At 42.3% G+C, this 15,803-nt stretch overlaps 1 protein-coding gene across 1 annotated transcript in view; it reads right to left on the bottom strand.

Moving 5' to 3' along the window:
- Window positions 1–10,161: 10,161 nt before the first annotated feature.
- Window positions 10,162–15,803, bottom strand: part of TTC13 (tetratricopeptide repeat domain 13) — an 81,029-nt gene continuing 75,387 nt past the window's right edge. The window contains exons 20-23 of the mRNA XM_011933434.1: window positions 15,426–15,505; window positions 12,894–12,972; window positions 12,665–12,744; window positions 10,162–10,942 (exon numbers count right to left, since the gene is read on the bottom strand). Coding sequence (XP_011788824.1) covers window positions 10,828–10,942; window positions 12,665–12,744; window positions 12,894–12,972; window positions 15,426–15,505 — 354 coding nt within the window. The 3' untranslated portion in view covers window positions 10,162–10,827. The remainder of the gene's footprint in view (window positions 10,943–12,664; window positions 12,745–12,893; window positions 12,973–15,425; window positions 15,506–15,803) is intronic.

Genomic DNA, 15,803 nt, shown 5'->3' with positions numbered 1-15,803 from the left:
TCCCACTGGATCCCATCTCCAACTTACTGGAGATCACATTTCAACATGAGATTTGGAGGAGACACACATTCAAACCCTATCACTGTGTGTGGTGGTGCATGCCTGTAATTCCAGCTACTCAGGATGCCGAGGCAGGAGGATTGCTTATAGCCAGAGTTGGACATCAACCTGGGCAAAAGAGCAAGACCCCATCTCTACAAAAAGTTTTTTAAAAATAACAAGGTGTGATGGCATATGCCTGTAGTCCCAGCTACTTGGGAGGCTGAGGCAGGAGGATCATTTGAGCCCAGGAGTTCAAGGTTGCAGTGAGTAATGACCATGCCATGGCACTAAAGCCTTGGCTACAGACATTGATTCCAAAAAATAAAAAAGAAAGCCAGGCGCGGTGGTCACACTTGTAATCCCAGTACTTTGGGAGGCCGAGGCAGGCGGATCACCAGGTCAAGAGATCGAGACCATCCTGGCCAACATGGTGAAACCCCGTCTCTACTAAACATACAAAAAATTAGCTGGACATGGTGGCGGGCACCTGTAGTCCCAGCTACTCTGGAGGCGGAGGATGCAGTGAGCTGAGATTGCGCCACTGCACTCCAGCCTGCTGACAGAGCAAGATTCCATCTCAAAATAATAATAATAAATAAATAAACAATAAAAAAGAAAAGAAATACAAGTGGCCAATAAACCCATAAGAGCTGTTTAACTTGGGCTGGAGCAGGAGAAAGTGGAGAGAGAGAGGAGTGAGAGATCCAGCAGAAAGAAACCCTAGACAAAGCAGATCGTAGCTCTACCAACAAGCAAGAGGAAGCAGCTCTGCAGGGACAGCTGCTCTCCCAGCTGTGCTTCTGGAGGGATCAAATAGTGCAAAGCTTTGCCTCCAACTTTTGACATTAAAGACAGAATAAGTATTTGTCACTGGGAGCCAGAGAACAAAAAGGAATTTGAAAGGCTTTCCTGAGAGTGCTTCTGAGTTTTGTTTTTTTACTCTAAGGAGGCAGGAAGAAACAGCAAAGTTTACATTATGAAATTATTTCAGCCCTTGTGACCAAGACAGTCTGGTATGGGGAAAGCAAGAGCCAGAAGCTGTATTATTCTACTGGCCAGTTTTTAAGTATTTGTTTGTTTGTTTGCTTTGAGACATGATCTTGCTCTGTCGCACAGGTTGGAGTGCAGTGGCTGACCATAACTCATGGCAGCCTCAAACTCCTGAGCTCAAGTGATCCTCCCACCTCAGCCTCCCAAGTAGCTGGGACTACAGGCATGCACAACCATGACTGGAGAGTTTTTTAATTTTTTGTAGAGACAGGGTCTTGCTATGCTGCCCAGGCTGCTCTTGAACTCCTGGGCTCAAACAGTCTTCCCACCTCGGCCTCCCAAAGTGCTGGGATTACAGGGATGAGGCACTGTGCCTGTACTGGCCAGCATTTCTTGGCTGGTTTCTCTAATTATCCCTACATCTCCCACATGGGATTCAAAATGCAGAGATCCTTTGATAAGTCTTTATCAGTATAAAAGCCTCTGGTTATATCAAAAGCATGAAAAAGGAAAAACTATTTTAAATGAGCTCTGGTTTTTCTGAATCTTCTCAAATTGGCTAGTAAGTTAGAGAAAACTTAAGAATTTGTAATTGGCCCACTATACAACATACCAAAACTGTAAAGCTGGAGAAAACACTGTCGATGACTTAGTTTCATGCTTTCCTTTTCCAGGTAAACTAAGGCCAGAGAGATTCAATGCTTTGCTTGGTGGTAGGCGGCAGGGTTGGTTTTGGAGCCCACGTGTTCTGACTGAATACTCTACAGCTGGACATTACTCTAGCTCTTTCTAGAGCATCAGGGAGTCCTGACTCTGGAATCCTGCAGCTCCCTCTGCCAGGCACTTGAGGACGTTCTGGTGTTCACACATGGCACAAGCACTTCCCCCTCCTTTCTCCTGATACCTGCATGCACACCTGAGACGCCTACTCCAAGACTCAACCTGGGGATGAAATGGCCTGATTTCGTTGTCATAAAGGCATCCCTGATGGGATTCTCCCAAGTCAGTAATCTTCTGTGAGCTTTATGAATAACAAACATCTTAGCCTTGGATTACGTAGCTAATAAAAATAAGAGGTATATTCTAATATGCCATTGTCAACAATTGGGAAGTTCATGTCACCCGGTCCAACGTTGCATCCTCTCTGGGGTCTTTCCCAGTCTCCCCAGGCAGTGCTACTCCCTGCTCTTCTGTTCCTACCCAGACTTCTTAGGCTGTATCATGACATAATTTGTACAATTTCCGCTGTTGGGACTGTGAGCTCCTTCTGGAAAGGGTTACTGTCTTACTCAACTATATCTCCAACATCTAGGACACAGCTTGGTCTCTAGTAGTTGCTGGGTCCAAATGATGGCTGGGTCTGGGAGGAAGGTGCCATGTGGACCAAACAGGGATACAAGTGAACTTTCACACTCACCAAACAAAAGGTCACTTACAGTCAGGGGCACCATAAGAATGATTATCCAAGCCAGGATACTTTTGAATGGAACATGGCACTATTAATAATTACAATGGGACAGCAGGCATAAATCAGGACAGTTCTGAGCAAACTGGGGTTTAGGGCTGCCTTCCTTGTAACCTAGGTTTGGAAAGTTTTAGCTCTGGAAATTATGTACAATAAGAAAAGAAACATTAAGTGAATGCATGACTTGAAACCACTAAAAGAGAGGTCTGTTCAAATAAAGCAATTACATTCTGTCAAAGTATAATATACAATGAAGGGATGGTTAATCCAGAAATCACCATCCCTTTTATGATTTAAACAAGGGGTATCATATGACTCTACCCTATGGCAGTCTGGATTGGTCCAAGTGGTCACCTGACCTAAGCTGGCCCAATCACGAGTCCTTTCCCTGAGATTCTGGGACGAGAACTGCAAAAGATGGGCTGTTTTTAGGTCGCCGGTGCAAAGCTGAACACTGGTAGTAGCCCTGCACCCACCATGTCAGGAGAACAGGTTTGCAGATGGAGAGAGGAGCAGAAAGGAGAGACAGAGCCCACATCCAGCACAGCTGAAACATTTTGAGGGTCCAGGGCCAGAATATAAATGGACCCACCTATCACATATCTAAAGACTTGGAAGTTATAAATCTATTGTCAAATAAAACATATCCTGTCTTCTTACTGTAATAAATGTACTTTCATAAGAAAAAAATGGATATGGAACATGTGTAAAGCTACAGGCTTAACATATTCAAAAGTTTGCAAAATGCCAAAGACCAGCGAATTTAATCATTATTACATATCTGGTGTTCTCGATAGGTTCTGACGTCAGCCAGAGTAATAAAGATATGCATGATTCAAAAATCACATTAATTCCTTAAAATGTATCATTCTTGCCTTCATTTCAGCAAAATCACTAATGTGGTTATATTCAAGATTTTTTTTTTTTTTTTTTTGAGACGGAGTCTCGCTCTGTCGCCCCGGCTGGAGTGCAGTGGCCGGATCTCGGCTCACTGCAACCTCCGCCTCCCGGGTTTACACCATTCTCCTGCCTCAGCCTCCCGAGTAGCTGGGACTACAGGCGCCCGTCACCACGCCCAGCTAATTTTTTGTATTTTTTTAGTAGAGATGGGATTTCACCGTGTTAGCCAGGATGGTCTCGATCTCCTGACCTCGTGATCCGCCCATCTCGGCCTCCCAAAGTGCTGGGATTACAGGCTTGAGCCACCGCGCCCGGCCCATATTCAAGATTTTTACTGAATTTGTGCTCTATCATCAGTAATGCATTAAAAAGAATTTTAAAAAAGATGTAATTGTAGTAAAAATATGCCAGATCTAATCTATTTTCAAAAAAATTTAAATAAATGTAAACATTTTTAAACTTAGCTTTTAAAAAATTTTTAGTGTCCAATATGATCTATTAAAATTAAAGGCAGTGTGCAGATTATAGTTTACAAATGTTAAATTAAAAATCAAACCTTTAAATGTAAATTTTATTTTAAAAATATAATTTCAATTTTAAATATAAACATTATTTGCAATTCTAGCATTCGATGTCCATTTGGTTGCCAGTGTAAAGAACTGGCATCATGCTTTATGTGTTGTGGCTAGACCTGCATATCTAAAGTTATCTTGTGCAACTGTCACGTAGTCCATGCTAATTCATGAGAACCTCTTGAATTGGAACAAAGCAAAGAAAAAAACAATCTGGACTACTGGAAAAAGGCACATCACTATGTAAGAATCCACTGCATTTATACTATCTGAAGGAAAGAATCTGACAAAAGTTTTTCCCCCCCTTATCTAAGGCATTTCAATTGCTCAAATAATTTTTGGAAGGAATGTGCCAGAATGTAATTTCAATATTCTTGGTCTCCCAAGGATGTGGAGCACAGAACTGGGCTGCTCAATGGCCAAGCTAGCATCTCACTCGGAGGGCCAGAGCTGTGCTCCTATGCACACACATTACCAAAATCAGAGTATGGGTTAAAGCTGCCCTGCAGGCAGAGCAAGAAGAAATGTAACAGATACAGAAAGGGAAAGTAGAAGGGTCAAGTCGCATAGGAACAGAAGAATGAAGATTATTTTAATGAAAATGTTCTTGTAATAAAAGGATTACGAAGTCAAGATTTTACTTTTAAGTAAAGGCTCTTAAAATAGAAGTGTTCATAGATGATAATTTTTAAAATCACAAACAGAAATATAATATCAATTGTTATAATGATAGGAGTGTTTCTGGAAAAAAGATTGGAGGTGTAAAGGCTGGAGTAAGCCTGAGATAAGGTGATTTTTCTTATTGGATTAATCTTAACAGAAATCACTTATGGCTGACACAAAATAAACAGGGTGATAATATACTGGATGAAAATCAGATTTCATAATACAAAAGAAAACAGCTATAAGAATGGACTGATATTAGATGACACTTGGTGGAGGTAAAAAGATTAAATGGTAAAGCTTTACTAAACAGACACAGCTGCTAGGGAAGACTGAAGTTGAAGTTAAGAGATTTTTAGTTGACTTGGGTCAACAGTGTGACAAAGCTGCCTTCGAGAGCTACTGTAGTCTGCTGTGTTTATGTGAAATATGTGATGTATATTTATTTATACATATAAACATATGTTTATATACATTCTGGGGTGCTGGTAATGTTCTGTTTCTTGATCTCAAAGCTGGTTATGTTAGGTTTGTGAAGATTCACCAATGTGCACACACATGTGCATTTTTCATATGTGTGTTGTATTTCAGTAAAAAGATTTTATTGGACAGACCACTTGTGGACTATTATGTTTAACTATGAACAGTTATTTCATTTTAAGGAGTATGAAGAAGAGGTGGGAGGAGCCACAGAAGCAGCTGTTTAGGCTGAACAAGCAAAGTCCCATCAGGGAAGCTGTCTGAAGTATTTTTGTGCATTTCGCTCAATGACGGTGTTTACCTAGGTTGACCACCAGCTCCGTGGCATTCCCTGTGTGACCTCTGGGCAGCTACTCAACCTCTTTTTGTCCCAGCTTCCTCGACGGCAAAATTACAGGAACTTGACTAGATGATCTGAGAACTCCTTAGCTCTCAAGTGCTATGAGCACTGAAAGGCGTCTGTATAAAACAAGTATACATGTATCAATTAGTTGCTTCTCCCACTCATATTTTTCTTACGTGTTGTATTTTTTTTAATCCAGCTGTGAAACTGGATGGTTAACATTTACGTACTTACCTGAAACAGAAAGTGCTATATTCACTTTAGAAGTTACTTCTACACCAAACTGGTAATTCGAGGAGTTAATTTGCATGTAAAAACTGTTCTAGTTCTTTGCATTAGAAGCCTACTAAAAGATGCATTGATTCAGAATCTATTTTTGGACAGATATGTATTATTTTAAATTCTGATCCTAGTAAGTGACAATTTCCAGTTTTTGTTGGGCTTATACATAAGCCTTGACAAATCTGTTCATTCTGACATTATCTCTAGAGTTGTGTTATACAACAAGCCAATCCGCGTAGCCCCCGATGGATGACTGCTGGAAGCCCCTTGAGTAATATGGTGTCATTGCTACCTGGTAGATGGCCGAAAGCAATCAAGCTCCTTGACAGAAGGGCTTATTTGTTTAAGGCCAAGAATGCGGCAGTCAAATCCCCGCTAGCCCCACCACCACTCTCCACTGAGGACTTACCTCGCGTGGCAAGCACCCTAGGCAACATTCAAGAGCTATGGCAGGCAAGTCACGTCCCCTACCTGAGCCCGTTGGTCACCTAAGCGGGGATAATACTAGTGCTTATCTCATAGGCCTCTTCAAAGGATTAAATGAGTAAAACAATGTACAAAACTTAGAAAAAATCGATCAGGCGCCATGGCTCATGCCTGTAATCCCAGCACTTTGGGAGGCCGAGGTGGGTGGATCACGAGGTCAGGAGATCGAGACCATCCTGGCCAACATGGTGAAACCCCGTCTCTACTAAAAACACAAAAATTAGCCGGTCGTGGTGGCGGGCGCCTGTAGTCCCAGCTACTCAGGAGGCTGAGGCAGAAGAATCGCTTGAACCCGAGAGGTGGAGGTTGCAGCGAGCTGAGATTGCGCCATCGCACTCCAGACTGGGCGACAGAGCGAGACACCGTTTCAGGATTTAAAAAAAAAGGAAGAAAAACGCCAGTTGCAGGAAGTGCTTAAAACACATTAGCTCCCAAAGGGCCCCAAACCCCGGGGAGAGAAGCATCTGGTTGCAACCCCCCACCCCTCGAGAGGTGGCGGGAAGCCCAAGCCCAGTGTGTCATAGAATAGAGTAGGGGGCCCAAGGGGGGCGGGCCTCCACAATGGCAGGGCCCTTGCTCCGAGTTCTGTACGCTCAGTACTGGCAGCCCAGGGCTCTGGAGGTAGAGAAGTCTGCTGCACAGAGGAGGCAGAAGCAGCAGCGCATGTGCTGTTGGCCGGCGGATCCGAACAGGCAGAGGTCAATCAACAGCAGACACTGGACCGACCAAGGCTTGCTACCCTAGCACAGGGAACATGAACTAAATCTCAGTGCGGGGGATTTGGGCAAAGGCCCAAAGGCGGCCGAGACTACGGGCTCAGGAAATCAGACTGTTTCCCGAAGGGCAAGGCAAGGAGGCTGGGAACTTAAGGCAATTCAAAACTGCACATGTCTGAGTCACCTTGAATGGGCCCAAGTTAAATTCTTTATTCCCAGTAGGAATTGAAGCTTGTGAACCAAGTTCTGTTCAACCAAGCTGCCTGTGTTCAAGACTTAATTACATATATATTTGTATATCCAACTTAAAATGTTACAAATATATTTATTGACATATAATTCATTATGTGTTAACTGAAAAAAGTAAATTTTAAAAATTAAGCACAGTGTAGTGTGATCTCATTTTGTATATCCAACTTTCTGTAGACTAGTTTAACTCGTAAAATTTATGTTTACAACATATAAAACTAAAGGGACTCTATATTTATGGGAACACAGTTTGAAGCAAAAAGGACTATTATAAATCTAATCACAGCTCTAATATTCAAGAACATACTTGGTTTCATGATGGCAGTTAGGGAGGAAAAAAAAAAATCCCTGGTGCAGTGAGGTAGATTTTCATGATATTCGAGTTTGATGTTTCTTGAGTGTGGTTCCCGGACCACTTCTGTGTGAATCACATGAGGTTCAGGTGAAGCTGGAGATCCCGGGCCTAAACACAGACCCCTTGGATCAGAAAACGGAAGGAAACGTTTCAAGCCAGTCTAGAAGTTTCTTTTCTTTCTCTCATTTGTGCCCCCATGCTGCCACCAAACACTGTAGTTTTGACCCTAAAAGACCCTGGACCCTTGCTTAAGACCACAGGGATGCAGCAGTGTGTTGGGTTGAGCTGTTTGCTTTCAGGATAGCAGTGCTGCTCAGTGGGATGTCCTGTGGTGATGGGGCTGTCCCATGTCTGCTTTGTCCAAGATGATAGCTGCTAGCCACATGTGGCTACTGAGCACTTGAAAGGCAGCTAGGGAGACAGAAACAAGCCTTCAATTTAGTTTAATTTTAATTAGTTTAGCTTTAAGTAGCTTGGGCTTGGGGGTAACAATGGAGATAGTTAGACATGAATGGATCTGGGATATTCTTAGAGGTAAACAGGATCGGACTGGATGGTGATGATGTGAAAACTGGAGGAGGGCAGTGTAGACTCTAGAGGCCGCCTGGGTGTCTGGCGGAAGCTGCTGAGTGAAGAGGGAGCCATTTCTGACACAGAGAAGCATGGGGAGGAACAGACTTTGAGTGAAGGAATGATGGGCTCCATTACAGATATCTTAAGAGGTATTCATGAACACTCAGATTTTGCTGGTCTGGGACACACTGGGTTTCTTTAGGTGATTTTGCTCGTCTCTCCTCTGAGGCATATCAATTTTATTCCATATTTCCAAATTATCAGAGAGTAATGATCACAGAGTTGGAGGTCAGTTTCGTGTCCCTCATTTCTATACCAAAGAAATTCCACACTCAAGTTCTTAATGTACTAGCAAATTTTGCTCTAGATTTTTTCAAGTTAGTTTTTTAAAAGTTTGAACATCTTGATTCACAGGAGCAATTTTATCAATAGAACTGTGATACTGAGGTAATAAGAAAGTTGTATCTGATCTCTGCCCTCCAGTTCCTGGCACAGAGCTCATAAAACTCTTGGTATTTTCTGAGTGATCAGGGTGAGAAGTGTTTTTTGTTATTAATAAGCACCTTCTAATCATACCTGAATTTATGCTGATGAGATGACTCTTGGAGGATGGGGGTTGGGGGCCAGAGAAACTAACCATGTGATTAGAGGAACTTTCAGTCCTAACCCCCAGCCTCCAGAGAGAAAAGAGGGGCTGAGAATTGAGCTAACTGCCAATGATTTAATCAACCATGCCTATGCAATGGAATCCCCATAAAAAACCTTAAGTGAAAAGGTTTGGGGGTTTTAGTTGGTGAACACATCAAGGTGGAGGGATGGTGGTGGGCCTGGAGAGGGCATGGAAGCTCCATGCTGCCCCCCATACCTTGCCCTGTGCACCTCTTCCATTTGACTGTTGATGTGTATCCGATACAACGAATCAGTAATAGTAAGTAAGGAGTGTCCCTGAATTGTGTGAGCCATTCTTGCAAATTATCAAACATGAGGTGGGAGGGTGTGATGGGAACCCCCAACTTATAACCAATCAGTCAGGAGTACAGGAGGCAATGACTGCAACCGGCGTCTGAAAAGGGGGCAGTCTTGTGAGACTAGCCCTTAACCTCTGGGGTCTGTTTAACTCCAGGAAGTTAGTGTCAGATATGAATTGCAGGATCCCTTCCCACTCCAGCTGATATATGGAAAGCTGGAGAACTGGTTGGTGTGAGGGGAAAACTCCACACATCTGGTATCAGAACTCTTGTGAATAAAAACGGATCATAGTAAGAGCTTAGCTACTCAGGCAAGTCTATAACCACAAATTCAAAATGATATTAAATTACCCTGGGAGACCACCATTCTGGATCATTTCTGTGCAAAAACCTTTAAAGTCTCACTAGGAACTCTGTAGGCTGCCTGGACTAATATAATAACCACTAGCTACATGCAGCTATTTGAATTTAAATTAATCAAAACTAAATGTGAAACTCAGCTCCTCAGGCACACCAGTTCTGTTTCAAGTGCTCAGTGGCCACATGAGGTTACTAACTACCATACTGGCAGCACATAGAACATTCTGGAACATCATCACAGAATGTTCTATCGGACAGTGTCAAGTTAACTGAAAGGTTCCCAAGGAAGGAAAAGGCTAGGAGAGTTGATGGTGCAAACAAAGGGGAGTGTGGGGAGTAAGAGATTCAGTTTGAGAAACAGAGCCACGTCAGCTAGGCTACAGCAGGAGACTGCGTTTCATTTTAGGACAAAGGGAGGCTGTGGGGTTTAAACAGAGCAATAGCAGGAAGATGAGTCAGGAGACTACAGAAGTGGTCCAAGAGAAATTACAATGTACAGGGAGAAGTGGTCAAGCGAAGAGATGGAAGGTGCGTCCTGTAGAAGGGAGAGAAGAGCAGGCTTGCTAATGGATGGTGCCATTTGGAAACAGCAGCAGTTTTAATTAACCCATTTTACTCACTGTCATTTACCGTGCCTGGGAAAAAAAACGAGAGAGATTTTCTGAATGTTCTTGTACCTGAAAGTGAAACTGGTTCACAAAATAAACACATACATAATCCAGTGCCAAAAACTGGTGATTTATAGAAATCACCCCGGTTTATTTTTTTCAACAAAGGAAAAAAAAACATGGTTCAATAATTCAGCATTTGGGACATTGGCAAATACTGTCTGTATTGTTCAAAATAAGTGTTCCTGGCTGTAAGCTCTGCAACACATACTGATGGCCCAGGAACCTTCTTCCACAGTTCTAATAAAACGAAGGACCCACACATGGAGGTTATGTGAGTCAACAAAAGATGCTCTATCACAATGTGTGTAAAAAGAAAGTTTGAAAAATATTCAAATCTCTAAAGGAATACAAACACTCCTATTTGGTTTCGTTTTTGTTCATCTTCATTATTATTTTTTAGTTGTTGAGGAAAATTTTTTTTTTTTTTACTGTAAGAAAGGAGTTATATGACTTTATAAGAGGAAACCAATAGGTTGCTGGCTAATACACACACTTTCCCTCCAAGTCAAGTAGCTTTTTCCCCCGAAAGCCTCTTTCATGATTTTCGTTATGGTTCAGAAAAGTAAAGAAAATGATTTCAAGTATTCAACTCCTATCAAAAATTGGTATCAAAAGTAATAGAGGACCTAATTTCTTTATAATTCCATGTTTTAAAAAATAACTTAAGAAGCAAGAGGTCCGGCCCTTTACTTGTATAAATACAACAACAGAACTAGAGTTTCTTAAGACAACGTGGAGAAGAGTCCGTGTTTAGCACCTCAATCATCGATCTTAACGTTGGAAACGTTTCTGATACTGACGGAAGAGTCTTATAAGAAGGTGAAATACTGAAAAAGAAAAACACAAAGTAGCAGTAGGAAAATTAACAAAATTTGCAAAAAAAAAAAAAAGGCAGAGCTTATATTTTTTCCTATCATTACATTTATTATATTCATTCTGTGATATCAAACAATGTTAGAAAGGCAGGGAGGAGCTGTGAACAGAATGGCTCCTCTCACAACGGCCTGTGGTATCAGCCGACACGTGACAAGTTGCTTGGAAGTTAAACCAGAGCTTTGAAAAAGAAAATTAAACTCTTGATTTACATGTCCAGCTGTGGTGCATGCTGGGCTTGGAATCAAAAGACACAGGTTTCAGGTCCAGCTTCACTCCTTATTAGCTTTCTTTACTTCTCTAGGCTACACTTCCCTGATCTGTCACAGGGACAGTGTTCTTAACTCGCAGAGTTACCATGACATGCTCTGAATGAGATAAGGTATTCCGAGGTACACTGTAAAGTGTCAACTGCAGGATGTAAGGTAGCATTGTTATTCTTTCCTTAAAGAATGTTCAAAAGATTCACATTGTACAATCATGTAAAAACAGCAGCAAGACCTTTGGCCTGGTGGTCGTATTACTAAAACATGTGCAAACTAATAAACCTGAAACAAGAATGTACCAGGACAGGGTGTAACTGTTAGAAGCTTTCACTGCAAAGCTAAATTACAAATTGAGCAATGGCGGACTACAGGCACAAATTTTTCTGTTTTAAACAGAATATAAATTACCCAGCAATAGAGTGGTTGCTATGTCAAATAGATGTGAAAGGCAAAACTGGTTGGGATGTAAAAAAGCAGGAGAAGGGGCAAGAATAACTAAGGTTGAACAGTGAGGCTTACTTATTCTTCATTAACTACTGAGGCATCTATGAATTTAATTTCACACACTTCAAATTCACACAGTCCTCTCCAGTGCTTCTGGAAACAAGAGCCAGGAACGATCACGGTCTGCTAGACTCCTCACACACAGTGACCGTCAGGGATAATTCCTGGCTGCTATAAAATTCCTGGCTGCAATAAAATGCAACTAAATAGGCTAAGTGCTACCACTCAGAGTAATGTAAAATGGGCTCTGTCTACAAGTTCAAACACTCCTGAATACTGAGCCTAAGAGTAAGTAGGCCAAAAGAAGTGAATACCTGATCATATAAATAAGATTTTGGTAATTTTCTTTCGCCAACTACTTTTTAAATTTTTTATTCATGGTTCTTTTTTTTTTTTTTAAGAGTCAAGGTGCCACTCTGTCACCCAGTCTAGAGTGCAGTGGTGCAACCATAGCTCACTGCAGCCTCAAACTCCTAGGCTCAAGCGATCCTCTCGCTTCAGCTGCCCAAGTAGTTGGGACTACAGGCACACACCACTATGCCCAGCTAATTTTAATTTTTTTTGTAGAGGGGAGCAGTTTCACTATGTTGCCCAGGCTGGTCTCAAACTCCTGGTCTCAAATGATCCTCCCACCTCAGTGTCCCAAAGTGCTGGGATTACAGGTGTGAGCTACCGCGCCTGGCCTTCATAGTCCATTTTTATCCATACATTCACCCTTAAAAGGTTATCTTATACGACAGCAAAACACTTTAACCTTGAAAAAGTGGATCAAATTCATCGTACTACATATTAACTTATAAAAATGAGTATAAAAATTCCAGTTTTCACAGAGCTCCAAAGTAACAGGAAACTCCCTTTCCTCCTCCAGTTATGATACCCTTGTGTGGACCCCCCTCAAGCAGTTACCTTTTCAAGTTCATCCAGCTTTTGGCGACTTTGCTAAAGGCCTCTGAACCAGGGGCTGTCATAGCTTCAAAGTCTACTAACTGAAAAAGAAAGACATTTAGGAATGTTACTAAACGTGGAGGACACAGGCTCGGCTGGAGATCGGTGTAACTTGTGTACCTTAAAATAAAAATCTGTAAATTGGGACTTAACACACAACCAAGCATGTCTCCCTTCCCCTCCAACGTACCTTCCCTTTGGGAATTTTTCCTGCTACTTCTTTCCCACTTGCCATCAGCGCTCCCACGATGACCGAGTAAGCAATCACACTATTTAAATAAAGAACAGTGGTCAATCCATCCTGAACGGTCTACAGTTACCATGGTAAATTTCACCATGGACTTCCCATCATGAAAGATAAAATGTATTCAAAATTTCTTTCAAATAAAACACTGAATGTTTCATTTAACATGAAAATATGTCTATTTGTTTAAGAATAGTTTACTATTTACTATCAGAATGTATTTACTGGCCAGGCGAGGTGGCTCACACCTGTAATCCCAGCACTTTGGGAGGCCAAGGCGGGTGGATCGCTTGAGGTCAGAAGTTTGAGAGCAATATGGTAAAACCCTGTCTCTACTGAAAACACAAACATCAGGCTGGGCATGGTGGCTCATGCCTGTAATCCCAACACTTTGGGAGGCCGAGGCGGGTGGATCACTTGAGGTCAGGAGTTCAAGACCAGCCTGACCAACATGGCAAAACCCCATCTCTAACAAAAATACAAAAAATTATCCAGGAGTGGCAGCATGAGCCTGTAGTCCCAGCTACTTGGGAGACTGAGGCAGGAGAATCGCTTGAACCTCGTAGGCAGAGGTTGCAGTGAGCTGAGATCGTGCTACTGCACTCCAGCAATGCATGTATACAATAAAGTTCGTAAATACAAATACATATGTTAGTCTTACTTTTTAAGCATTAGAAATGCCGGCCTTCAAGGAAGAAATGCAGAACACATTCTCACAATGTACTAACTGATAGATGGTTTGGAGCTTTGGGCGTGTGTGTGAACTGCCAGGGCTCCGAGGTGGCTGTTAGAGGCCAGGAGATTGTGGGATACCTTTGCCTGCTGGCTCGGAGGCTCGTGGGGCAAGGTCTGCTGCCCTGTCACTCCAGAACGAGTATAGAGCTGTGAATGTGCAGGTCTGGGGAGGCGTTTGCAAGGTGCTGTGCTTCTGCTCTTGGTGAGGAGAGAGAGGGGGCTGGCTGGTCCTGGGTGGAAGGAGCTGGCAAAAGGCCATGGGACCCGCTATTGTAACCACAGTGTTGTGCTTTTCCCAAAACAGATTGGCTCAAGATAAAGACAGCTCTCGCCCATGAGATAATGCATCCTAGCAGGGGGAAAGGATGGCACGAGCACCTTCAGAGAAAGCTAACAAGTGCCACGGGCGGACACCAAGCAAAGCGAGTCAAGGTGATTCATGGGGTTCTCCAGCAGAGAAGACTTCAGAGGCTAAAGACATGTGCCCTGCATCCTCCAGGGCCCCAGGGCTGAAGATGAAAGCGGCAGAGAAGGCAGGGAGATGTGGCGGACAGCCCATGCGGAGAGCCAAGGGGAGGAGAAAGAGCAGCGGAAGAGAGCAGTGCTGCAGCCAAGGCAAACCGGGGTAGGGCAGGGCTGACACTGTGCACTGTGCGTGCTGCCAAGCTCGGCTTGAACCCATGGTTTTCAGAAGGTGCTGGAGAGCTGCAGGGCAGAGGAGCAAGAGCAAAGCTAGCTGCAGTGGGTATAGGGAAGAGAGAAACAGAAGTGTGGGAAGCACAACCAACAGACTATTTAGGACTGAAGGGATGTAGGGATGAGGGGGAGTTGAGGACAATCAGAGCTGCACTTCCTTCAATGTCACACAGGAGCCAGCAGAACTGCTGCAAGGACAAAGGACAAAGGACGGATGCTGGCTGTTGAGCACAGTGCCTGCACGTGGGGCCCACAGGCAGTGATGTGTACAGGCCTCACATCACTTATTCAGTGGACACAAATAGCAATGTTATGCTGATAACATTTATGTTTCTATTTCATTTCAATGAGTCTTAAATACTAGAACCAAATTTACTGTTGCATTTAGGGGAGTTTTACTTCCTAAAGCATTAATCAAAGATAAAGACATCCAAGTGTATTATTTTTAGCCAGAACATCTTAAATTCAACTATGTGCCAGCAATGGCAAAAGGCCATTTACATGATTTACTGCACACAGTACTGGGAAAAGGAGAATGAAATGAAAACTCTACAGTCATAGCCCCTGTTTTAATGATACCTAAAAACTCCTGATATACAAGTGGCAAGAATTTATCCAAAATAATAAAAATAGTACAGAGTGACTGGTGGCCCCAAAGTATAAAACATGAGGATTACGGGTCGCCTGACTGCCCAAAATGGAAAAGGGAGAGGAGAAGGAGGTTCAGTAAGAGGCTGGCAAAAACAAAAAACTAAAACACACTGAGCATGGCGCATGGTACACAGTAAACTTCCCATGAACTTGTGTTGAATGGATGAATCCCTATCCTATTAAACGTAAGCACAGTATATTAGAACTGTCTTCTATAATTCTTTTGATGATGTGATAGACTAAGGAAATATTTTTTCGTGTAGATTTTGGAAAAAAAATAGGGAGCTCCTTACCATTTCTTTGTGTACTCTGTACCTACATCCATAACAGGAAGGATAAGCAAAAAAGAACACATTTCTCAATTTAAAATAATTTTAATGACAGGATATTACTTACCTGGATCCTCGAGAGAGTGGCATCAAATTATAAAAGTAATAAACTAAGGATAATATTAAGTTGCAGACAGCATCAGCCTCCTAGAAAAAAAGACACAGGCTCATAAACTTAAATACTAGATACGAACTAATTTTTCATTAGGTGACAGGACACACAAGAATAATTTACACCAAGAAAAGGATTGTTTTCTTCCTCTCCCATAAGAACCTACTTTTCAAATTCTTGAATATTCTATACCCTTTTGTATCATTTTTTCCAATTTAGTTCAATTTAGAGCAATGTTTCCCCACCTGTTTCTTAAACTGCAACTCTCTGATAAACATAAAAATCTCAGTCTCCTTTAATGTTATTTGAAATGTCAAAATATATATTGTGATT

Source organism: Colobus angolensis, unplaced genomic scaffold, assembly GCF_000951035.1.
Source record: "Colobus angolensis palliatus isolate OR3802 unplaced genomic scaffold, Cang.pa_1.0 Scaffold126, whole genome shotgun sequence".
NCBI classification, from domain to species: Eukaryota; Metazoa; Chordata; class Mammalia; order Primates; family Cercopithecidae; genus Colobus; species Colobus angolensis.
Note: the sequence above shows the minus strand (reverse complement) of the source record. Positions and strands in the feature narration are given on the sequence as shown.